General features: G+C 33.6%; 1 protein-coding gene across 10 annotated transcripts in view; it reads left to right on the forward strand.

Moving 5' to 3' along the window:
• DMXL1 (Dmx like 1) overlaps positions 1-26031 on the forward strand; it is a 128046-nt gene that overhangs the window by 94120 nt on the left and 7895 nt on the right. For 4 of the 10 annotated variants that reach the window (XM_035697072.2, XM_035697064.2, XM_035697068.2 and 1 more), the window contains 8 exons: positions 2232-2294; positions 11693-11779; positions 14541-14662; positions 14996-15137; positions 18517-18567; positions 18820-18880; positions 20850-20977; positions 24757-24849. In XM_035697072.2, the coding sequence (XP_035552965.1) occupies positions 2232-2294; positions 11693-11779; positions 14541-14662; positions 14996-15137; positions 18517-18567; positions 18820-18880; positions 20850-20977; positions 24757-24849 (747 nt within the window). The remainder of the gene's footprint in view (positions 1-2231; positions 2295-11692; positions 11780-14540; positions 14663-14995; positions 15138-18516; positions 18568-18819; positions 18881-20849; positions 20978-24756; positions 24850-26031) is intronic. The other 6 variants (XM_035697065.2, XM_035697070.2, XM_035697066.2 and 3 more) reach the window with 3 other exon arrangements.

Here is a 26031-nt window from a genome sequence, read left to right on the forward strand (position 1 = left end):
TAACCTTATGTAAGATGTATTCTTAAATATTGAGTATATGAATTAACATTAAACAGTTCAAGAAAATTTTTGAATAAATAAAATTAAAAATGTACTGAATCAGAAACTAGTTAGGATGTATTTACTGGTGAGGTAATGTTTCTTATTTTATTTTAAATATATCTTTGCCTAAAATAATGTATTACAAGTTAAAGCATTCTCATAATAGTTTATAAATCCCTTCTGCATTATTTTGTATAAAAAGTATGTTTATGTGTTTGTTATTTCTTTATTTTTCTGATGTACCTTGTAACATGAAGATGCAATTAGCATAATATTCCAAGTACAAATCATTTTTTAAAAAACATGGCCATATTTGATTAATATAGATGTAAGAATATAAAAACTTTTCTCTACTGCTGATGTAGTCTTTGTACTTGGGAAATTAAATAGTTCTCAAACAAAACAAAAAGCTGATAGACCATTAGATTATTTAGCTGGATCAGGGAATAGAATCACTAAGGTGAAAGAATTGTATGAGCAAGCCAGAATGCATAAGGAAGGATAACAGGTAAATGAGCCATGGCTACGCCTTTTAAATTTCTTTGCTATTTTATTTTTAGTTTTCTTAGGAGTTGGATGATACTGTAAGAAAATTTTAAAATTATTTTTGTGTTACGATTTTAATCAAAAGCATGGACTAAAAACTTTATAATTACCAGTAAGCTAAATATTTTCTCTGAATTTTAGGATGTTTATCTGCAAAATGAGTACAGTACCCCTTAATTGGCAGTGTGTTGTCCAGTAGAATTAACTTATTTAAAACTTGGCATGATCATTGGTAGCTGTTAGAAATCGTTACTGCTTTATTGTTTTATTCTTTTTTAAAATTTATTTTTATTTTTTATTGTTTTGTTCTTGATGGTGATGCTCTGAAAATTAGTGACATTTTGATAATATAAAAATGAAAAATTTATATGGTGAAGCATAGATTAGATGGAATTAAATAGAATATTAACTTTATAGAGTTAGTATATTATTATTTAATCTTTTCTGGAAAGTTGATTAGCTTATTTTTGGTATTAACAAAAACACCTTCCATCTCTTTTTTTAATAAAATTATTTTATTTAAATAGTTGGAGTCCAAGTCACTGTGACTTTTTAGGTGCTTAGAAACAGATGCAAGACAGGCCCTATATTTTGGATGGGAGGATTTTGAGACTGCTGCTGTTTCTTTATTCCTTACACATTTGAAAATGAAACTTTCTCCATCTGATATTAATATTTAAAATCCTGATGTGGGGATCCCTGGGTGGCTCAGTGGTTTAGCGCCTGCCTTTGGCCCAGGGCGCGATCCTGGAGCCCCGGGATCGAGTCCCACATCAGGCTCCCAGCATGGAGCCTGCCTCTCCCTCTGCCTGTGTCTCTGCCTTTCTCTCTATGTCTATCATAAATTAAAAAAATAAAAAATAAAAAAATAAAATCCTGATGTATCCTCAGAGCTTTTCTTTTTTTATATACTGCATTTTTAAAATAGAAGATCTTTCCTGTTTATATTAGTTTGAAATTAAGTGCAGATAGCTGCAAATAGACTGTATCTGAATGGTTTTCTTTTCTTTTCTTTCCTTTTTTGAATGGTTTTCAACCAGAAAAAAAAAAAATACTTGACAGCTATCATCTTTGTCCCTACTTAATATTTCTCTTTTATTTTCTGACGTCTTGAATTACTACTTAAACAGATGCTAGTATCCCATTTTAAAAAGGATGTGTGCCTTCATACAGTTTATTGACTATTTTTGGCTAGAGAAAGAGAATTAGAAACCTAGAAATCTAGATCTTCTAATCAGGAGGTTTTGCTAAGGAGTAAGATACCATAATGTAGACAAGGCATAGTAATATGTATGAAGAAGAGCAATTTGACTTTAATTTTGAGTAGCTCTGAAATTTTTAGTATGAAGAACTATGGGCTCAATTTTGCTTTAATTTCAAGATTTCAAAATAAGTCCGTTAAAATTTCTTGGAGGTGAAATAAAATTTATGGTGATGGTTAATGAGTTCTGAGGTAAATAAGTTTTCCCTAACCCTTAAGCATGCACCCCTACACAGGCTTCTTTTAAGATGTATGATATTTAAAAGTAATAACGTAGTCCAGTTTTGTTTTCTAGTAAATTTGGTTAAAAATATAAAAACATATCCCCAGTATTATATCTCGTCTTTACTCTTTGTCATGTGGTTATTCTTTCTTGATGAAGTCATTAGAGGACAACTGTGAAACCATCAAAAATTCTATGATGGAGGAGCCAAACATCAATAAGGTACAAAATATCATTCAACTGAAATTAGAAATTGCATTCTTTAACAAGAAAAACAAATTGTTTGCATTTTAGCTTTGAACTGGACTTTGTTTCCAGTGCAATGAAGTTATTCTCTCAAATTACTCTTTAATTTCCACAACTTAAATATGCAATCATAAAAATTATTTGTTTTAATAATAAGAGAATGCAATTTTAAAGGGAGTTGAATGTAACCTGCTTTGGCTACAGATTTTTCAAAGTAAATACAACTGAAGATCTTAATAAAATGTAATCATAGTAGCCATTACAGAATTATGGTAGTATTGTTCTGTTTTTGCCCGTGTCACTTTTGAAGTTAACGTGCTTTCCTATTATGTTAATTCCTTAAAATATATCAAATACTATTACATAACATTTATTTTTCTGGTAGGAATAGCATATAGCACTGGCCTTAATGTGTAGCAATTTCTCATAACACTTGAGAAACAAGAGCAAAAATTGTAGGAGTTTATGTAATCATGAAATATCTCCCAAATGTTTTGTGATTGTACATTTAAATATGATTTCTGTTAAGTTGATACTTGACTCATGGGTTTTTTTATTCTGATATTAAGACCCTCTCAACAAAGTCATTTTTAGGGGAAAAATTTCTCAAAAGTTAGGTTTTTGTTTTTGTTTTTGTTTTTCAAAAGTTAGTTTTTAAGGCTACTGATTCCCACTGCCAGTTCTTTCCCAAAGAAAATCTTTTGGTAAAAAAAGGAAAAATAGTTTTATACATTTAGTAAAATAGACTGATTAGCTGTCAAGTTATAACTCAAACTTTGGCAAAATAAATTTATCCAATTCATACTTTGGAAATATCTACGGGCCTTTGGGAATTTTGAAAGAATATAGTTGAAACTTTCAATCAGTTAACAATAAGTCCTTGCCTAGGTAATCATTAATTACTAGTCTGTATGTTATGAATTCTTATCCAAAGATTTCTCTTTTCACACTATTTTTAAGATGTTAATAATGTGGTGTTTCTATAGTCCTCACACTACATTAAAAGGTAGTCTTTCTGGTTGGTGAGTTAACATCATAACCATTTTTGGCCTGAATTTTCCAGGTGTCTGTTACAATTTTGTTTTAAACAGCTCTGTTAGGTATACCTGAGTTAAAATAACTGTACGTATTTATTAAAGTATAATTTTACTGATCTTCGCATATGTATACACTGGTTAAGCCATCACCAGAATCAAGAAAATGAATATAATCATCACTCCCAAAACTTTAATCTCCCTCTTCCTCCTTTTCTCCCACATCTGCCCTCTTCCTGTATTAGCAGCTACCAATCTGCTTTTTCGTGTAATAGATTAGATATAGATTAGTTTGTATTTTCTGGAATTTTATGTAAATGGAATCAATATAGTATGTCCTTTTTTTCCCTAGCATAATTAGTTTGAGATTGCTCCACGTTAGGTATTTCAGCAACTCATTGCTTACACTGAGATGTATTCATTGTATCACTGTACCGTAGTTTATTTTTGTATCTATTAGTGAACACTTCAGCTCTTCCCATTCCAGAATTATTTCAAATAAGAATGCTCAGAATAGTCATATACAAGTAAGAATAGTCATATACAAGTCTCTTTGTATGAGCATATGCTTTCATTTGTCTTGTGCAAATCCTTAGGAGTAGAATGGCCAGATTGCATTGTAGGTGTGTGGTTAACTTTTTAAGAAAGTATTTTTCAGGGTGGTGGTACCATTGTGTATCGCCAGCAGCAGTGCATGAAATCTCAGTTGCTTTACCTCCTCTCCAACACTTGGTATGCTCAGCCTTTTTATTTTAGCCATTCCAGTAGGTGTGTAGTTTTAATTTCCATTGAGCATTTTCTCATGTGCTTGTTTATCTTTTGTATGACTTCTAACTTTTTGGTTAGGGACGCCTGAGTGGCTCAGTGGTTGAGGGTCTGTGTGCCTTTGGCTCAGGGCCTGATCCCAGGATCAGGGATCGAATCCTGCATCGGGCTCCTTGCATGGGGCCTGCTTCTCCCTCTGCCTGTGTTTCTGCCTCCCTCCTCTCTGTGTCTCTCATGAATAAATAAGATCTTAAAAAAACAACAACAACAACTTTTTGGTTGAAGTGTCTTTTCAAATGTGTCTTTTTTTTTTGATTGGGTTGTTTTCTTAATAGAATTTTAATAGTTTTTAGTTTATTTTAAATATAAGTCTTATAGCTAATTGTCAGATACTTTCTCTTACCCTATTGTATGTCTTTTTATTCTCTTTACAATTTGTTTTAAACTGAGAGGTTTTTAATGCATAGGTTGGACCTCATCAAAATTTGTTCCATGTATGGACATTCTTTTTGGTGCCATATTTAAGAAATCTTTGCCTAACCTAAAAGTCACAAAGATTTTCTCCTGTTTTGCTCAAGTTTTAGTTTTACAGTTAGTGAAGATGACTTCCACTACCACAACTTTCCAATGGAAAAGGCATCTAAAGCTCTGCCCTACAAAGAAATCACAACACAAAGGCATTGTTTAAATTCTACCAAAAATTTTTTTGGTTCAGGTTTTTAAAAATGATACAAAGTATGGATTGCAGTTATTTAAAAAAAAAAAACAAAAAACAACAAAACTGTGTATCAGTTATTCACCGCTCTTTTCTGAAAAGATTAAATTATCTTTTCCTCCCCTGAATTGCCTTTTCTTCCGTTTAAAAAACCAATTGACGTATATGTGTCATGGACCATTAGTCAATTTTTCTTTATACTAATCTCCCACTATCTTACAGCACTGACTAGAACTTCCAGTCCAATATTGAATACAAAGGGTAAAAGCAGACATTTTTATCTTTTTCCTGATCTTGAGGGAGAGCATTCAGTCTTTTGTCATTAAGTATGCTGTTATCTATAGGGTTTTAGATACCCTTCATAAGGTTGAGGAGCTTTCTGTTCCTAGCTTGTTGAAAGCTTTTAATCAGTGATCCAGCTCTGTCTCCTTTTTAAAAATTTTTTAAAATTTTTAATTAATTTTTTTGCCACTATTGAGATGTTCATATGGTTCTTCTTTAGTCCATTAATATGGCTAAATAAATGGATGGATTAGTTTATGTTAAACCAGCCTTGCATTCTCTAAGCTTCATTTGGTCATGGTATGTTTGTCTTTTTTATATATTGGTAGATCTATTAAAAATTTTAAGAATTTTTGCATTTATGTTAACAAAGAATTTTGGTTAATATTCTTAAAGATATTTGGGGGTTCTTTTTTTGGTTTTATTTTTTTATTTTTTTTTATTTTTTAAAAATTTTTATTTATTTATGATAGTCACAGAGAGAGAGAGAGAGAGAGAGAGAGGCAGAGACATAGGCCGAGGGAGAAGCAGGCTCCATGCACCGGGAGCCTGATGTGGGATTCGATCCCGGGTCTCCAGGATCGCGCCCTGGGCCAAAGGCAGGCGCCAAACCGCTGCGCCATCCAGGGATCCCTTTTTTTGGTTTTAAACTAATGCTGGACTCATAGGATAAGTTGGGAAATAGTCTCTAATTTTTTTAGAAAATTTTGTGTAGAATTAGTATTATTTCTTAAGTGTTTGGTAGAATTCACCAGAGAAACCAGGTGGCCTGGGAGTTTTTTTATCTACAAATACAGTTTCTTTAACAAATAAAGGGCAAATCAGGTGATCTATTATCTTCTTGAGTGAGCATTAGTAGTCCATATCTTTAAAGAAATGTGTCTGTAGTGCCTGTGACTAAGTTGGTTAAGTGTCTAATTCTTGATTTCAACTCAGAGATCTGAGTCAGGAGATCAGGCCCCACATCAGCCTCTGCACTGGGCGTGGAGCCTGCTTGGGAGTCTCTTTCTCATATTATTGTGCAGCCATCACCACCATCCATCTCCAGAGCTTTTTCATCTTCCCGAACTGAAACCCTGTCCACTTTAGATAGTAGCTCTCCATTGTCTCCATCTCACCTCAGTAGCCCACCAACCACCATCCTGCTGTCTATCTCTATGAGTTTTTTACTCTATGTAGCTGTATAAGTGGAATCATACAATATCTGTCATTGTGTGATTGTCTTATTTCATTTAGCATACCATCTTGAGGTATGTATGTAGTATGTATCAGAATCTCCTTTGCTTTTAAGGATAAATGGTATTCCATTATGGGTAAATCACATATAATGTTTATCCATTCATCTGTTGTTACACATTTGTGTGTTTTCCATCTTTTGGCCACTGTGAATAATGCTGCTGTGAACATTGATATAAACCATACCTGTTTAAGTCTCTGCTTTCCATTTTTTTGGATATATACCCAGAAATGGAATGGCTGGATATACAGATATTGATCTGCACATCTCTTAAAATCTCTTTTAGCACTAGTATTTGGATTATTTTTACTCACATATCCAGCCCAAATTTTAAAGCGTGGCCTGAAAACCTTACGTTAGGGTTTACATTAAACTTAAAGTTTACATTGTGACCATCATATTCATCGTGGGTTTTTTTTTAAACTATGATTTTATGTTGTATGGCCTTTAGCAAATTAAATTATGTTCACACCACATGCAAGTTCTGTGTTTTTTTAGCTGGCCACATCATGTTTCCACTTCCTTTCCTACCTTAGATTTCATGATCCATCATTATTATGATCAATACTTTGCAAAAATCCTCATCCCTTTTGTGCTATTCTATTTTGTATTTGCCTTGAAAATTCGCAAACCTGGGGCACCTGGGTGGCTCAGTGGGTTGAGTGTCTACCATTGGTTCACGTCGGTCCTGGGATAGAGCCCCATTTCAGGCTCCCTGCTCAGCAGGGAGTCTGCTTCTCCCTCACTCTTTGCCCCTCCCCCTGCTTGTTGCTCTCACAGTCTCTCTCTCAAATGAATGAATTAAAAAACCTTTAAAAAAAATTCCTAAACCTGTTTAAATGCAACTTCCTTTCTACTCTGTGCCTTATAACCAAAGCAACGTGCTTCCCTCCTTGGTGAGTCACAAACAGCAGGCTGAGTTGTCACACAAAGAAACCTTTATTTACAGCAAATAAGGAGATCACGGGAAATGGCTTTAACTTAGGATTATAATCAATATTTAGATAGGGAAGCCTGATCATCCTGTGCAGAGGGACATAAGGACATGTGTAGGTCTTAAGGAAACTTGCCTATATACATATTATTATGTAACTGAGGCTTGTGCTACTCTTTGATGGAGCTATTAGTATTACAATGAGGTAAAAGCAGTCATCCTCAATCTAGAGATAACTCTGTGGTCCAACTGTGCAGGCAGGAGTCAGGGGTTAAGATCACACTGGTGTGGGTGGTCTGGGCTGGCTGGAGGTCTTATCAGGGCAGGTGCTGTTGCTGGAAGGGCAGTTTTGCTTTCTGTTTGCCTGAGTTAAGAGATAAGCTGGAAAGGATAGCCTAAAGAAAAATGTGGGACAAAGGTCAGTGAATCCAAGCAAGTAGGCAGTAAAGGTCAGATCTTGGGGTTTAGCTAGTGACACCTTTACCTACATTAGCTGAATGTGGATGGAGAAAAGGCACAAATCATGGGCGCTTGCCTTAGTTAAAATATATAGCCACAAATCCCAAATTAAACTTTCCAACAATCAAAATAAATTGCTATGTAGTGAATTTGTTTTCTTGTTCTCTCTTCTATTTCCCCATTTTTGCCCTATTTGCTCAAACTTAACAATATTCCTTTGCTGTTTCCCACCAGTGACCTTGTTTTGCCATCAAAATAAATGCATGGGATTTAAACTAATCTTCTACCACCAAATCTTAACTTCTGTTCTATATGTAGATATTTTGCTCTGCCTTTTCTCGCAGTAGATGAACTGTCACTTTTTTGTCCCAAGACCAGATCTTCCATTCAGTCTCCTCTTTATCTACCCAAGGACTTTGCTTCAGTAGTTATCTTCCCTCCTTCCATGATAAATATTTATCTTTCTCTTAGATTATTCTCAGCATAAGCAAATATATTTTATTGTCTTACTTTCAAATGAAAACCGAAAGACCTACCTTTGAATCTGTCTGCTCTTCCATTTATGTAATTCCCTATCTAGGAAAATTCATTTGTAGAATTGCCTATAAAATCATTAAAGAAGACTTAAAGAGTAATTTTGCAAAAACCTCGTGAAGGGACCATCCAGTTTAAGAAATAAAACATTATCGGGGATCCCTGGGTGGCTCAGCAGTTTAGCACCTGCCTTTGGTCCAGGGCGTGATCCTGGAGTCCTGGGATCAAGTCCCATATCAGGCTTCCTGCATGGGGCCTGCTTCTGCCTCTGCCTGTATCTTTGCCTCTCTCTCTCTCTCTCTTTCTCTGTCTCTCATGAATAAATAATCTTAAAAAAAAAACAAAAAACATTATCAATTCAGTCAAATGCCCCTGTGAATCTTCCCAGTGGATTTCCCTCCCTATTCACTGATAGTCACCTGTCTCTCTAATCTACTTGAGTATTATCTCCAGTCCACTGTGCTGAGATTTTACTAATCACTCGCCCTTGACTTCCAGGATGGTAAATTCAGTAGTCAATTCTGTCTTCCTTTAATTCAGTTTTTCAGTATCCTTTGATACTGTTAACCTCGGCCGCCTTCTTGAAATTTGCTTCAGTTGGTTTCTGTGGATCATATTTGATTACTAAGGATTCATAGTTGGAGAATATTTCCTGTTCTATCAGAATGTTTTCTGTTTTATCAATTTATTCTGTGAGTATTTCTTTTCAAAAACTACTCCCATCTTAAATTGGCTTATCTTTTTCCCATCTGGAAACGTTGGGTGTCTCAGGACTTAGTTCTCTAACCTTTGCTCTTCTTTGTCTTTACTTCTCTTTGAGTTATCTTATGGTTTAAATATCAACAGCTAGCTCTTAAATGATAACTCTTAAGTCAGATCTCTTTAGTCCATTCATTTCCTGAACTCTGGACTGGCTTTATTAATCTGATAGTTACCTCACCCTGAATGTCAAAACACAGAATTTTCTATCTTCTAATCTTAACCCAAATCCCTACTTTTTCTTCACATTTGTCTCATTAAATGTTACCTTCACTCACACAGTTACCAGGTCTGAAAACTAGAAATTATCCTTTCTTTTTCTCTTTTATTCCTACTGTAAGTTCACTCCATTAGCAAACTATCCTATTCCAACCACAACCACAGTGCTACCAATGCTACTGCTCTAATCAAATCCATTATCACTCCAGCTGCTAAAGTAGTCTCTTACCTGATTTCCTGGCAGCCATTCTCACAGCCTGTATACTTTGCCTCACAACATCCAGAATTACCTAAACCCTATAGTAGCTTCCTAGCTTTAAAATAAAATCTGAACTCTTTATTAAGGCTTAAGAGGCCATCTGTACACTGAATCCTGCCTGGTCTCTAATCTCACTTCCTACCACTACCCTTGTTCTCAAAATTAAATATGCATAAGCTTTTGAAATACTAAACATCATTCTTTCCCCCTTTCTCCAGATGATTCTCTTTTAGGTAATCTTGGGGCCACAATATTAAGAACTAATGTTTTATTAAATCTAGATAATGAGAGGACAGGAATGTATTTTTCACATTAAAGAAGGTTTTTGAAGCTTATGCCTGCAGGAGCTTTCTTCCCCATAAATGTAAAATTTGAAAAAGCTCTACAGGTTAAATGAATATATTTCCTGCCACCTATCTATTACCAGCAACTAACACACTCCTCTGTTGCCTGCAAAATATCATTTGTCTTTCTAATTTCTTCTGAATCCAGTAGTGGACACTTAGTATGCTTCAGATACCAGGCAGATAGGATACTAAATTGGGATTTTGTCATAAAATTACAGAATTTGACTTACACATTATATTCATTCGATGGGCCTCTTGTACCCAGAGGAAAGATTTTCCTTAGAAAAGAAGTTGACTCTGAATCAACAAAAATGTTTGGCAAGCGCTGAAAGTCTTTTATGTTTGCTATCAGTTGCATTTTAGATTAGAATATATTTTACATCTTTACATCTAGTGACTGAATTTTATTTGCATAGGACTATTTGGGTTTGGTTATCTTACAAGTCTCAACTTTGCCATTCAACAGTCTTATTTGCCATTTTAAAACATACTGCTACCTCAGTTCTAGTAGTCAAACTGGACAGGCATTGTTGATGTTCTTATCTAAACTTTGCAGGAATTATATTTGTTATATTCTTTTTTTTTTAAATTTATTTTTAAGTAATCTTGACACCCAGTGTGGGGCTCGAATTCCCAACCCTGAGATCAAGATCTGCATGTTCTACTGACCTAGCTAGCCAGACATGCTAAGTCTGTTATATTCTTATGTTAAATTAATAACTTCTGCACTTCAAAATGAGTTGTGAATCATTTTATACTAATTCATTTTAAAGATTGAAGGTTAGACATGTAAAATAAGATGAAATAATATCCTATATTAACATTTCTAATTCTTAATAATTGCCTCCTCTTTTTACCTCTGTTTATTTTAGTAAATGTTGATTTTATACACTATTCTCTTCTGAGTTCAAAGGCCTAGTATATACCTTCTCTGGGGTAAGCAGAAGGTCACATATATTTCCCTCATCTAAACTACATTGAATTATGGTTTATTCAGCTATTAAAAATGACTACTGGCCTGGGAAAATTATTGAGATTTTCAGGGTTTCAGGTTGTTTTTTTTGTTCATTTTTTGTTTTTATAAATTAGAAGTTGCTTTAGACTAAGAGTCAGTAAACTGTATTCAGCTGGCCATATTGGACCTGTTTTTCTATAGGCAGTAAACTAAGAATGGTCCTTATGGGGATCCCTGGGTGGCTCAGCGGTTTAGCGCCTGCCTTCAGAGCAGGGCGTGATCCTTAAGTCCCACATCTGGCTTCCTGCATGGAGTCTGCTTCTCCCTCTGCCTGTGTCTCTGCCTCTCTCTCTCTCTCTCTCTCTCTCTCATGAATAAATAAATAAAATCCTTTAAAAAAAAAAAAAGAATGGTCCTTATATTTTTAAAAGGTTGTTTTAAAAAAAAAAGATTTATATGCAACAGTGATCCTCTTTGATGTGCAAAACATAAATATATTTGCCTTTTGACCTTGTAGTATTTATAAAATATTATCCAAGGCTAAGAAATAGGGTAAAAAAATCTTATTTCAATAATTAGAATGTCTTAATCCTTTAAAGTTAATTTATTGGAAACATAAGCAATTAATGAAGTTGTATATTGTATCAACTGTCTTTTTATACATAGGAGGGCAAGCTGGAAAAAATTTTAATTTCCCTGATCAAATAAGTTTTATTTTAGGGATAGTTAGCATGTAAAATAGTGCCTTTGGTTTTGAAATATCTAAGAAGTTTCTTAAAATAATCAATGCAAGTATTAAATGACAGATTAGATTACATTTTTTTTTTCTATTACTAAAATCACTATATTTTTATGTTTTCTTTCTTTCCATTTAGATAGAAGCAGACTTGGGATATCCTGGAGGGAAAGCAAGGATTATTCACAAGGAATCTGACATCATTACTGCCTTTGCTGTTAATAAAGTAAGTGCATAGACTCTTTATTCTTTGATTATTAAGTATTCATAATAGTTGAAGAATGTCTTCTATTTTGTAAGTTTATTCAGTATTAGTATTTCTCTTTCCCAAAGCTACTTCCCACTACCTAAATTGCAGTCTGAATAAATTATGTTATAAAATGATTATATTGTTTGATAATTAAATTTATTGGACATGTAACAGATAAAATAATGTTTTAGTACTACACAGAGAGAATATCAAGTATTTATATATGCAGTAGCCTTAGAGTCTATACAACACATTCTAGCATTTAATCCAAAGAGGTTTTTTATTTTCTTATATGAATATGTTGAATGTGATTATTAATATTAGATCAAATTTAAGCTTTTAAATATGACTTATAGAAATTCTCCTTCATTGACTTACAGCTATAGTAGCTGCCTAACTAGTTTTTCCTTTACATTCTACTCAACATGTTCCTTAAAGCTGTCTTTGAGCTCCTTAAAGAAGGGGTAGCCATAGATATACAATTGTCCAAAGTCAAAATTTGTTTTATTCATTTATTGATTTGTTGATTTTATTGATTTTTCATTTATTTATTTGAAACATTGAGCAAGAGAGACGGAAGAGAGTGAGCAGAAGCAGGGTTGGGTCAGAGGGAGAAGGAGAAACAGACTCTCCACTGAGCAAGGGGGCTCCATCCCAGCACCCTGGAATCATGACCCAAGCTGAAGGCAGACGCTCAACCTACTGAGCCACTCAGGCGCCCTATTTATGTATCTTTATTTCAAAATTTGTTTTAGTCATTTTCTGTTTTCCCTAAATGCCTTGCTGTACAGTTTCATTTATACACACACACAAATACATATATACACTTAAGTATGAATGTCTCCTTTTTATGTATTCCTAATTTTAAAAGAATTTTTAAGTATTATTTAGAAAAATACCCTATGGTATTACACATTCAGTAATCATTTTACCAGTTCTCCATTTTTATAGTCTGTATCTTTCTTTTCTTTGATTTTTTTCTAGGTAGGTCCTTTATCATTCTGTCCTCATATTTCCCTGTGTCCTTTGTCTCATTTCCCTCTTAAACACACTGCTGAACAGTGACTAGTTCTGTTGAAGACAGGCAAGTTTGGGAACAGCCCCTTAGCTAGGTAGTTCTCATGTTGTAGTATCTATGCATTATGATATATATATATATGTCAGATACAAATACAAAATTATTTTCTACACCCAACAAGTATCTCCCTTCCCTTTAAAAAAAAAATGTGATTTTAAGTATTCTGTGCTATAAAACAAACTTCTTTTTCTTTTCTTTTTTGAATATATATGAGTAACTAGTAATGAACAATCATCCACATATATAAAATCTGTTGTTCACTGTGCAGGAAGACGACCTGTTTAATTTTTATTCTTCCAGATTGATGATTGTTTTACATCCTTGCTTGATTTGTAGCTGAGAAGGAATACCTTTTGCTTTAAATTGCATTATTTTAAAATAGTGATGAGATTGAACTTTTTCCCACTTGTTTAGTTGTGAATTATCTGTCTTAAGAACTGTGAAAGGTCTGAGATCTTTCCCTGCATTCAAGCTAACAAGTTATCTTTCTCAGTTTAATGGATGCTGTGAGAAGACACAAGACTCCTAGGCCAGAGACCAAAAATAGTTTATTACTAATAGCAGAAATAGTATCCAGAATATCAGCATTTATGCTCTCGTTCCCTGTGTGGTAGAGAAGGGACCAAATGATAACTGTACATAAAGTGGGTTGCATTATAGGAAAGGAAGGCTGAGTTTAAGGAACCTAAATCCTCTCTATTGGACTGTATCTGCCTTTTGATCTGGAGGGAGACACTATAGGTGTATAGCTATTCTGAAGAACAAACATAGTAAGTCACTCACCAGGCATTCAGAAATGGGGAAACCTATGGAGGATTTATCTCTGAGAAGTCTCATTATATCTTATCTCATTATATCTTTTTTTCTAGAGTATTTTTTCGTTTCAGTTTGTATTAGGATTTTACATATGGAAATGTTAACCTTCTTTTCTCTTTGCTGTCATATCATTTTATTTTCTGTTTTAGAGATGAGTAGTTTCAGTTCATAGATGTTTAAAATTTTTATCATTTAATCTGACCAACTTTTTAAAAAAATTTATTTTAGAGAAAGAGAGAGCAGGGAGCAGAGAAGAGGTCAGAGGGAAAGGGAGTGAGAAACTTCAGCAAACTCCATACTGAACACAGAGCCTGATATAAGGCTCCCATCTCACAACCCTGAGACATGACCTGAACTCAGACCAAGAGTCAGATACTTAACCTATGCACCATTTAGGTGTCCCGAATCTGACCAACTTTTCACTTATGATTTATTCTGACATACTTTCCCCACTCTTTTTCTGCCCCCTACACTTTTTCTTTGTGAGCGTCTCCCAGATTATGTTTTTCTTATCTAAGATGGAAAGCTTTAGGTGAAAATGATACTATCTTACTTGAATAATGTGCTATTATTTCTTTAGTATTTTTTTTATCTCCCTTACCTTTTTCTACCTTCTAGAGCTTCAATCCAGTATCTCCCTCCACATTTCTGAACTGTACAAACCTTAGGGAAACTGTACCATACTAGGAGACTGGAGACAGAGTGCTGGGAGAAGAAATAAAGTGCTATCTTAAAGTTAGCATTTATAGGGGCTATTTTGTAATTTCCATTTTTAAAAGTAGCTCATATACATGTTGTACTTTTTTAATTTAAAAATTATGATATGGTTTTTTTTTTTTTTAGGCAAATAGAAACTGCATAGCAATTGCTTCGAGCCATGATGTTCAAGAACTGGATGTTTCTGGAATTCTGGCTACACAGATCTATACTTGGGTAGATGATGATGCTGAAATGGAAACCAAAGGGTACTTCTGTACTTTGTTTTTACTCAGTAACGGTGTGTTAAAAATGATGATATCCACAGAACTATAGCTTTCAAAATTTTTTAGAAGAATATTTCTAAGTCAGTGTAGTGGATACTGATAGGCTAAAAAGAGTGAAAAAGGGGTAGCAGGTGCCTAAAAGAAGGAATTGAGGGTTAGAAGAGAGAGTAAAGTAAGAGGAGTACCAGTTAGGAGTTAAGAGCTGAAGAAAATTTTTAGAGGGAAATGCAACATCATATATTAGAGCTTTCAGGTATCACAGAAGAAATGAAGAACTGATGGGTTGCTTTTATTCCAGTTGATGTTCTTTTGTAGATCAGAAGATTTCTTGGTTATACATGCTCGTGATGATTTAACAGCTGTGCAAGGTACAACCCCATATACACATAGCAATCCTGGCACTCCAATCAACATGCCATGGCTTGGTAGTACACAGACTGGCAGAGGAGCATCTGTGGTACGTAACGTTAAAAATATTGTGTATAAAAATATATATATATGTATTGTGTATAGGAGTGCCTGGGTGGCTCATTTGGTTGAACATTGATCTCAGCTCAGGCCTTGATCTCAGGATCATGAGTTCAAGTCTCACATTGGGTTCCTTGTCTAGCATGGGATGAGCATGCCTAGCATGCTAGGCATGGAGCCCACTTTTAAAACAAAACAAAACAAAACACACAAAGTAAAAAAAATTGTGTATAAATGTCCTTTTTTCCCCCTCTAGTTTAATAGATAAGGAATGATTTAAACATTTTTTTAAAAATTCTTAACCTTTTTAGTAAGTCATACTTGCTAGAAATTATGAATTTTGATTGTAAAGAATAGTATGTTTTCATATAAAAAAGATAATGAAATTATTTTAAATAATTAATTTAAAATACAAAGAGCTGTATCTTAAAGTTATTTGTAACTTACTGGTACAAATCAGGCATCAGCAAGCTCTGGTTTGTGGGTCAAATCTTGCTCAACAACTGTTTTTGTATAAACATGCTTGAGAATAGTGTTTATTTATTTTTTTTTAATTTATTTTTTATTGGTGTTCAATTTACTAACATACAGAATAACCCCCAGTGCCTGTCACCCATTCACTCACACCCCCCGCCCTTCTCCCCTTCTACCACCCCTAGTTTGTTTCCCAGAGTTAGCAGTCTTTACGTTCTGTCTCCCTTTCTGATATTTCCCACACATTTCTTCTCCCTTCCCTTATATTCCCTTTCACTATTATTTATATTCCCCAAATGAATGAGAACATATAATGTTTGTCCTTCTCCGACTGACTTACTTCACTCAGCATAATGAGAATAGTGTTTATAAACATTTTTCAGTAGTAGAAAAAAAAGTCCAAAGAAGAATGGTATTTTGTGACACATGAAAATCATATGAAATTCACATTTCATTATCAGTAAAGTTTTATTTGGAACATAGTCATAGTCATTTGTTTATGTTTTGTCTGAGGATCTTCTTGAGCCCTGATTAAGATGTGATCCATGTTTATCCCTCCATGAAATTCTTTTATTAATACTTAATGATGATATATGGCGTCAGAGAAACCCAGGGCCAGTAATTCTTTCAGTGGCCTTCTGGTGGTGAAGTTATTTTCAGTTCCCTAATTCCTGTAGAATTCTTGCCTTGCCCTCCCCCCCACCCACCAATTTTTTTTTTTTAACTAATTAGCAAAGGTAGTTTTTAAATTTTTTTAAAATTTAAATTCATTTTGCCAACATGTAACACCCAGTGCTCATCCCATCAAGTGCCTCATTAATCATGATTAAGACTTAATCATCCTTAATAATACCTGATAGTATTTTATTTTATATTAATGTAGTTCTTGTTGCTCATATAACCTTATTTTTTCATATAACCTTATTATTCTTTGAGATATCTGTTGAAATAGCTGTTATAATTTCTCCTACTTATCATTTTTCAGATGAAGTTTAAGATCCAGAAAGGTCTACTGATTTAATCTAGGTCATTATCTCAGATTTGTGGTAGAGCTTATATTAAAGCCCTCTTAGTTCATTTATTTCAGATAGGTTTGTTTGAAGTATTGAAGAATTTGAAGAGCTATCTAATAATTATTCAAATGAAATGACTTGGTCATTTATAATTCACTTTTGTCCAACTAACAGATATATTAAAATTCACTTATAAAACCTACTGATTTTATGATCCTTTAAAGGAAAACTTAAAGAGACTATACAAAATATATAAAAAGAAAGAATGGGCAATTTTTCTAGTTTCAGAGAATATGGTGCAGTTCTTCCAGTAACAACAAATTTCTTGTTGGTCTCTCTGCTTCCACACTTGCTCCATGTGTTCTCTATACAGCGGCCAGAGCTGCTCTTTTCTAAAGCATCATTTAGGTTGTCACTCCAGTGTTTAAAACTTTCAGATCTCCCAGTACAACTTTAAAAAAAACAAGTCCTTAACATTACCTGTAAGGTCCTCTGTGATTTGACCCTTGCCAACCTCTGCAGCTTCTCTCTATTCATTCTATACCTGATTCACTTTGCTCTAATTACAATGGCCTTCTGTCTCTTGAAAGCATCAAGCTCATTGCCCGGTTAGAGCCTTAGCCTTCTTTCTGCTTTGAATATCCTTTTTTTTCTTTAACCATTCAGATCTCAGCTCATGTTCCCAGCGATTTCCCTTGCCTCCCTAGTGAAGGCATCTGTCCCTCCTTACTCTCCCCATAGTCATTCTATGTGTCATCCCCATTTTATCATCTTTATGGCCTGTAGCAGTTTCGAAATTATCTGTTCACTATTTAGTTGTCTTTTTTAATGTACTCTGTTATGTAAACTCTGTGAGAGATTATGCCTGCCTCAGACATTTATGATCTCTAATTAGAATAGCATTTTAGCATACAGTCAGTGCTCAGAAAAATACTTGTTTTTACTCCAGAGCATTATAATATAAAAATATACCTTTGTCATTCCTGTTAGGACTGAATTTTCTTTCTATCTCCATCTTAGAAGGATATCTTTTTAGAGGGGAACATTGTGATTTGTAAGCATAAAAGCATAATTAATCTGATTGGCCCTACTCCATCCTCAAAAAGAAGAAACCAATATAATAAAGGGATTCTTTTTTATAAGGATCTTATAAAATAAGTTATGTTTTCTCTGTAGTGTTCTGCATATGCGCTTAGAAACTTTATTAAACCTGTTTATGTATTTTTTTTTACTTATGATTCTACTTTGATTATTTAGTCAGAAAGAAATGTAAAAGAATAGGAATATTTAGGCATTTCTTTAAAAGGAACATGAGATTGCAACATCAAGTTTGCTAAACAGAAGTAACTCTCAGCAGGTTTTCATTTTTTTTGTAGAGAATTAATAAAATATTTTCTTCTATTGCTTTATTGAATTATTAATTCTAACATGAAAGAATCCTTAAGACCAATCTGTGCTATTTTGCAATATAATTACAACCATAAACATATTCTAGTGTTTCTTTCCTTCGCCATTTCTCCTTGCCTGCTCTCTTCTCTCCCTACCCAATCTCCACTTTACTCACAACTTTAGTCTCATGGACAGTTTAAATCCACAAGAGCAACAACAACAGTGAAAAATCTACTCAAGACTGATGCTACAAATTTAGGATAACATATAATTGTAGTTATGGTGCTGTATAAATAGGAAACGTTATTAAAATTATCTCTTTAATTTCACATATTTATTCTTATTTGACAGGCTACTTAATCATTCAAAGCATGATTTTAAAATGGATAAACAGTTCCAAACTACCAGTTAAAAATTTATACAATTTTCTGTTTACCTCTTTTTTTTTTTTTCACATGCTTCTGCCTATCTTTTTAACCTTGTACTATTCAGGATTATTCCAATAAATTTAATGGGATCAGAAAAGAATTGGCAAGAAAGGAGGTAAGACTAAATTCTCAAGGTGAATTTGTTCTTAGACCTTAGTCAATGATGCAGAAAATGTATGTACACTTAAATATAAGAGAGCTGAGCTATTTAAATTCTGTTATGTTTAGTATTTTTAGCACCCATAATGGTAGTTATAGAATCACATAAAAGTAAACAAATAAATGTTATTTGAATTTCCTGTCACAATTTATTTTTAATACTACATTTTATTGTAACTATAGAAGAGTGATTCTTCTCTGTTAACAGATGATTAAGAAAGCCATTAATAATGTCAGAAGAATGACTTCTCATCCAACTCTTCCTTACTGTAAGTTAATAATAATTAGCCCAGTGTTCTAAGGAATTTAAAGCAAGTTTTTAGTTTCAATTGAAAGATAGTCAGCTATTTTACTTTTTTTGTAGAGAATGTTTGCTAGCCAATAAAATCTTCATTTCAAAATTGGATAAAAATAGAAAAAAGTTTACTGCATCAAGTTACGCTTGATGCAATAAATTTTTACTATGTTGACCGCATATTTCTATGTTAGAACATTTTATTTTTGAATATTTCTGGACTCTACACAACCGTAAGTTATAGTCAGTAATTACTGTTTTAATAATTGGATCACTCCCATCTTTAATTACATAGTTAGAACTCTATCGTGGTCATTTATTGCCTCATCATTGTCACTTTGTATTTGACTAATATTTTGTCACTTTGCTTTTTATCAGACACAGTAATCGTAGAGGCGTTGAAATTGGCTATTTGTAAGTTCTTATACTCTGAGGCAGTCTATATTATTTTCAGTTAATATCCTTGGGAATGTCAAAAGTTTTTCTCCTTTAATAAAGACCTTAACTAATGGGGAGTTTATTTGGAACATTGAAGCAGAGAAAAAACAGTAAGGACAACTTTAAAAATAACTTGTGGGTTGGAATCGTATTCATACTGTCATTTGAGTATTCAGGCTCAAGCTTTTTTAAATATGATTTTTAAGTTGTGCCTGTCGTCAAGTTGTCCTACCACACAGCAATAAGCACAGTGCCTATTAATTAAAAAGTATTTGTGTCCCTTCAATTTTGTAACACTTAAAAAATTTTACTGCTCTCTCTTAATGAGAGATATTCTGATAAAATAAATATGCCAAAACCAGTTTTGTTTCTACCTCACTGTCCTAAGTACTACAAGCAAACATTATCAAAATTACATACCAATGTCCACCAAAGGGTTTAATAAAACCATGTATTTAAAATAGAGTAACTAAAAAAAATAAAATAAAATAAAATAGAGTAACTTCTATTATTATACTAAAGGTATGAAATATGTAAATTAATCATTTTTACTGCATTGAATAATACATTACTACTGATAATTACACTTAACACAAATTGAGTCCTCCATGTTAAGCATATTTCTAAAGGACTTATATGGATTATCTCATTTACCTCTCTCAGCTGCCCATTAACTTACATATATTCCCCTTTTACAGGACAATTTGAAGTGGGCTCAGGGAGATTAAATAAGGTTCCTTGTATCACAAAATTAGTAAATGACAAAGTGAAGAATTAATAATCATTTAGCTTGTTCATATTCCACTGAAACATATATTTGAACTATCAGGTTAATCAGAATAACTATTAGAAGTGATTTTTTTTCTTTACCATACATCGCATTCAAGACTTTCTGTAATTTTTTTCCAGAGAAAATGTATAAATTTAAACATTAATAGTGTGACTGATAAGAATTGACTCTAATTCACCCAGGAATTGGTTAAGTGGTTATTATACAAGGTATTTATTAAAGGTTATTAAAACATCATTGAGATAATTTGAAAAGGAAGTGAGACTGCAGAACTGTGATTTAATTGCCTCTGTCCTGTAGCGTGAGGGTATATTCTTATTCAAATGAAAATAGATCATGAAATTATCTTTCTAAGATTAAAGTATTCAAGCAAAATTTCGTAACAAAGGTGAATTCATGTAAACTGACTGATTCATTTCATAGGTGTTTCTTTCATTAAAGTTTTTACTTGGATTCAAAAACAAACCTTCCTAAGATTACTGCAGTAAATTTGCAATTTTTTTAAAAGATTTTGTTTATTCATGAGAGACACAGAGAGAGAGAGAGGGGGGGGGGGCAGAGACAGAGGCAGAGGACGAAGCAGGCTCCATTCAGGGAGCCCGATGTGGGACTCGATTCCCGGACCCGGGATCACACCCTGAGCCAAAGGCAGGTGCCCAACCCCTGAGTCACCCAGGGGTCCCTAAATTTGCAATTTTTGCTCCTTATTATGCAGATCTGACTGGAGCTCAGGATGGAAGTGTCAGAATGTTTGAATGGGGCCATTCTCAACAAATAACCTGTTTTCGATCTGGTGGCAATTCAAGAGTTACGAGAATGAGGTTTAACTATCAAGGAAATAAGGTAGTATATACAAACACAAATGGGAATATGGTTTGATTTTGTTGGAAGTTTATAAATGTGACTAGTCTGTATTTCTGAAGAGAGAACAGCTCAATGAGCTAATGATAAAGTATTACTCTATATTCTTTTTTATAAAATTATTTTCAAAGAATTTTACATTCTCATAATACTTACATTCATTTGGTTCTTCTTGGAATGACCTTTTGTGTTATGCATATGAGTATTGTGTATGTATATGTATCCATTAAAATTCACTTAAATGATGCTTTAGGACCAAATGATTATAGAACCATCATATATTACACATTTTTGATTAAATACTTCTACTTTCTTTGTCTTCTGGAATGTACTCAAAGTATGGTCAAGTAGCAAGTAAAATCTGAGAGCTTATTAAAAATTCAGATTATTGACTCTACTACAGACCTACTGAGTCACCATCTGTATTTTAACCAGATACTTTTGTGATTTGTGCATACATTAAATTTTTGAGGACTCTCTAGAATAGCATATGAACAAATCATGGCCTAGCCACATGTTTTGTAAATAAAAGTTTTATTAGAACAGAGCTACCTCACTCATTATTTATTTTCTGTGATTAATTTTCCACTACAACAACAGAGTTCAGGAAAACAAAGACTTATAGACAGTAAGCCTGAAATATTTATGATATGACCCTTTAAGTAAAGGTTTTTCAACCCTGCTCTAGAGTATCCCTTACTGTCTTTACTTCCCATAATCCTGTTTTCCTCAGACTGCCTCTCTGCCTGCTGTGGTATTTCACTATCACATTCAGCAACATTTAAAGGGGAAATCAGCCTACTCTTTGTCTTCAGAGCCAAGCTTCAGTAAAAACAAACAGCACTCTCACAAATGGTCCATCTTGCCTTTTCTTTTCTTTCAACTTCCAAACCTTTCGCTCTTCTCACGTGTTCTTTGTATCATGATGTGCTACATACAGCCTTCTTTCCTACCACATTTATCACTTAACTCTGTTACAGTTCCCAAAAGTCAAAGATAACTTTCTCATGTAGCTATGAAACTATAACTTTTGAGAGCATATGGTTTCTTAATACCAATTGGCAACATTCTTTGCTCCTTAATGGGAATTGAGGGGATTTAATCTAGAAGCTTTTAGAGTTCTACTGTAATTTCAGTTGTGTAACATATCAGTATGCTTTAGCGCTCATGCTTTTCTACTTTGGTTGTCTATATCATATTGCTCCTTAGCTAGTCTCTGTACCTCAACTCTTTACCTTTCTAGTGCATTCTTCCTGTTGCTACTACAGTTATATAACAAATAATATAGTTATATAACTACACCCTACGGGAGATCACATTATTGATGATTTCAAGAGCCCTTCAAGGCTCTTATATGGAAGCCTATATTCTTTAGCATGGCCTTCTATACCTTCTATAGTCTGAATTATTGTCTAGACTTAACGCTCACCATAGCCTTCCACATATGCTATTTGAAGGTACAAAAAACTATTCTTCATTACCTCTCCAAGTATATTTAATAGATAGTCAACTAATTGTCCATTCACCATGGCCATGAAGGAGCCAAATGGCACAGAAGCCTACTATAGTAAATAAAACAGTTGACAGTTATGCTGGTCAGTTTGTCCATTATGAACAGAAATGGGCTGCCTAAAGTTATTGAGCCTAAAAAGAGGCATTAAGTGGAATAATGACCTGTAGGGGACAGTTCCTTAGATTCGGGAAGATATACTGCATTCTAAAACAAATATAAGCTACTATGAAATAAAAGTAGAAGAACAAGGAAGAATTTTTGGAAATTTAAAACACATGATTCCCAAAATTGGGTTTGTAGAACTACTCATTATAAGGGCTGAATCACAGAATGAAAATAGTTGAAAATCAAGTTTGTGACTAGGAAGAACAAATTAGGAAATTACTCTATGATGAAAATAATACAAGAGGCAAATTAAGGCTAGATCCAGGAAAATTTATAAAAAACATTTAAAAGATATTTCAGAAGGAAAAAATTTTGAAATAGAAAGAAACATTATATTCAAAGGAATTCTTAAAATAAAAATATCCCCAAAACAAAGAAAAATAGAATTTTTGACAAGAACCTACCAAGTACTAGGCCTAAGTGTTGAGAAACATTACATGCCTAGACACACCCTGATGATTTGATTTTTGTTTTTTTAATCCAAGGATAAAGACAGCTTCTAGGAAGGAGTAGGGATAAAATGGTTCCTTAGAACCTCTCCACCCCTCCCCTCTGAAATTAATGGCATTGGCCTACTCAAAAATAGAGATAACATATAGGGAAGCAGTATTCACAGAATTCTGATGGACAATGAATGGGAATTAGGTGTCATTATCTGTCCAAACTGTCGTTCAAATTTCATGAAAAATATATTTTAAACAAGATTTTTTTTAAGTGTGCAGACTTAACACATTCCATATACCCTTTCTGAAGACCATACATTAGGTCTACTCCAGAAAACAGGATAAATCACAAAATGGATAGACCTTGGGAAAATATCTGTAACAAATACAGTAAACAGTCGATTAAGATTTCTAATATTCACCTTATTAGTCAAATTTATTTAAAGACAATAGAGAAGTAGATAAAGGATATGATCAGGTCATTTTATGAAACAACTATGCATGGCCAATAATCCTAATAATTGAAGAAATTCACATTAAAAATTAATCTTCCTTTTGTATATACCAACAAATATTTGAAGTTTTAGTAATAAGCAGGGTTGACTAATGTGTAAGAAAAATCGGTATATAAATTGACATTACCACTTAGGGTTAAATTTTAGTTTTGCCTGCCAGTTTTAAATGATGTGCAGCTTTCCCTTTTCTAGATTATCTATCTTACATAAATACTCAAAGGTACATGTACCAGAATATTTAAAGCAGCACTTTGTAATAGGGAAAATTGGAAACTGTCTCTAAGGAAAAAGTTTTCAAAAGTTATAATACAACTGTATAGTGTAATACTACACAACATAAGAATAAAGTAGATTAAATGTATGGATATGAAAAGATGGCTGTAATAAGTAAAAAATGTAATTGTGGAACTGTATATTTATTATGGTTCTCATTTTTTAAACAGCCCTAATCATAGACCAAATTTGAAATGGAACACATCAAATTGTCAAGAGTTGCTAGATCTGGAGATGGGAGAGGGCAAGAGTCCAAAGTAGACATTTGTTTTATTTCATAAACTATATATATATGTTATTTTTGCAATCTATAGAAAAAAATGCTTAATCTTACTCATCCTTTTATATGTGTAACATATAATTTCTCATTGGATAATTTTGGCATTTTCTCAAATTACCCTGAGTTCCCGTAGTGGAAATTCTTTTACTGTAATAATTTTTGTTTTATTTTGCTTTCTACTGATGTTGACATGATTTTCGCATGTATTTCTAGAAGTCCTTAATTTACCTTTTTCATAGTGACAGTTTTCTGTTTTATATACTAAACATTTGTTGCACGATTAAATATGTAAATTCAGTATCCTATCTTTTGAGTATTTTTAGAGAATATATAGTCTGTGCTTTTGGTTGGTATAATAAAATGTGTGCCTAATGTTTGTTCTTCTTTGTCACCTGAAATTCTTTTAAGCAGCAGCTAAATGTTTTTCTGGGCTAGATCCATGTGTAGGTGAAGTAAAAGTCAATTTATCAATTAAGTATTTAAGATCAAAATTTGAGAGTCGCAGGTAAGGTATGGGGTTGATATGTGCTTTTGTATTTGTATTAAATACTTAAAAAAATTTTTTCTCTAAGTTTGGAATAGTTGATGCTGATGGATATTTAAGTTTGTATCAAACAAACTGGAAATGTTGTCCAGTAACTGGAAGCATGCCTAAGCCATACCTGGTAAGCCAAAAATGCTTTCCTTTAAACTTTTTTGAATTTTTATTTTATTTTTGTTATTTTTGAGAGAGAGAGAGAAAGAGTATGTGGGGAGAATGGCAGGGGGAGAGAGAGAATCCCAAGCAGGCTGCATGCCCAGCATAGAAACCTACATGGGGGGATCCCTGGGTGGCGCAGCGGTTTGGCGCCTGCCTTTGGCCCAGGGCGCGATCCTGGAGACCCGGGATCGAATCCCACATCAGGCTCCCGGTACATGGAGCCTGCTTCTCCCTCTGCCTGTGTCTCTGCCTCTCTCTCTCTCTCTCTCTGTGTGTGTGACTATCATAAAAAAAAAAAAAAAAAAAAAAAGAAACCTACATGGGGCTCAGTGTCACAACCCTGAGATCATGACCTGTGCCAAAATCAAGCAGGATGCTTAACTGACTGAGCCACCCAGGCAATCTTTGAATTTTTATTTTTATTTTTAAGAAAGCAAGAATATATATTTGAGGCAATAAATATTAAAGCAAAAAGTAAAATCCATTTAGTTCTGTGTATTCAGTCAGTTTACTATAAGCTTCTGTCCTTGTATTACGTGAAAAATAGTCTGTGAGGTTTAAAATTCTTAGTCTCTGGAAACCTGGAAAATTAACCTGTATCGACCAAACATGGTACCTCCGGATACCCATGGAACCTATGGGCTATTCAAGCTCTTTTCCAGCCTCACTAAGCTACATTGGGGATTATACTTAAAAAGAATGGTCAATAGACCACGCATCTCATGGGTTTGGTTTTTTTTTTTTTTTTTAATTATCCCTTATGAACAAAGTAGAAAGGATATGCTATAGCTGGAACAATTATTTCTTTTTGCCCATCTCTCTCTCTCTCTCTCTCTCTCTCTTTCTTTTTTCTTCCTTTTCCTTTTCCTTTTCCTTTTCCTTTCCTTTCCTTTTTCTTTTCTTTCTTTCTCTTTTTTTCTTTTCTTTTCTTTTCTTTCTTTTCTTTTCTTTTCTTTTCTTTTCTTTTCTCTTTTCTTTTCTTTCTTTCTTTCTTTCTTTCTTTCTTTCTTTCTTTTCTTTCTTTTCTTTCTTTTCTTTCTTTCTTTCTTTCTTTCTAGAAAGAGCAGACGTAGAGGGACAGACAGACTCTGTGCTGAGCACAGAGCCCAATACACGGTTCAATCTCACAAGCCTGGTATCATGATCC

This window comes from Canis lupus, chromosome 11, assembly GCF_003254725.2.
Source record: "Canis lupus dingo isolate Sandy chromosome 11, ASM325472v2, whole genome shotgun sequence".
In the NCBI taxonomy this organism is placed as follows: domain Eukaryota; kingdom Metazoa; phylum Chordata; class Mammalia; order Carnivora; family Canidae; genus Canis; species Canis lupus.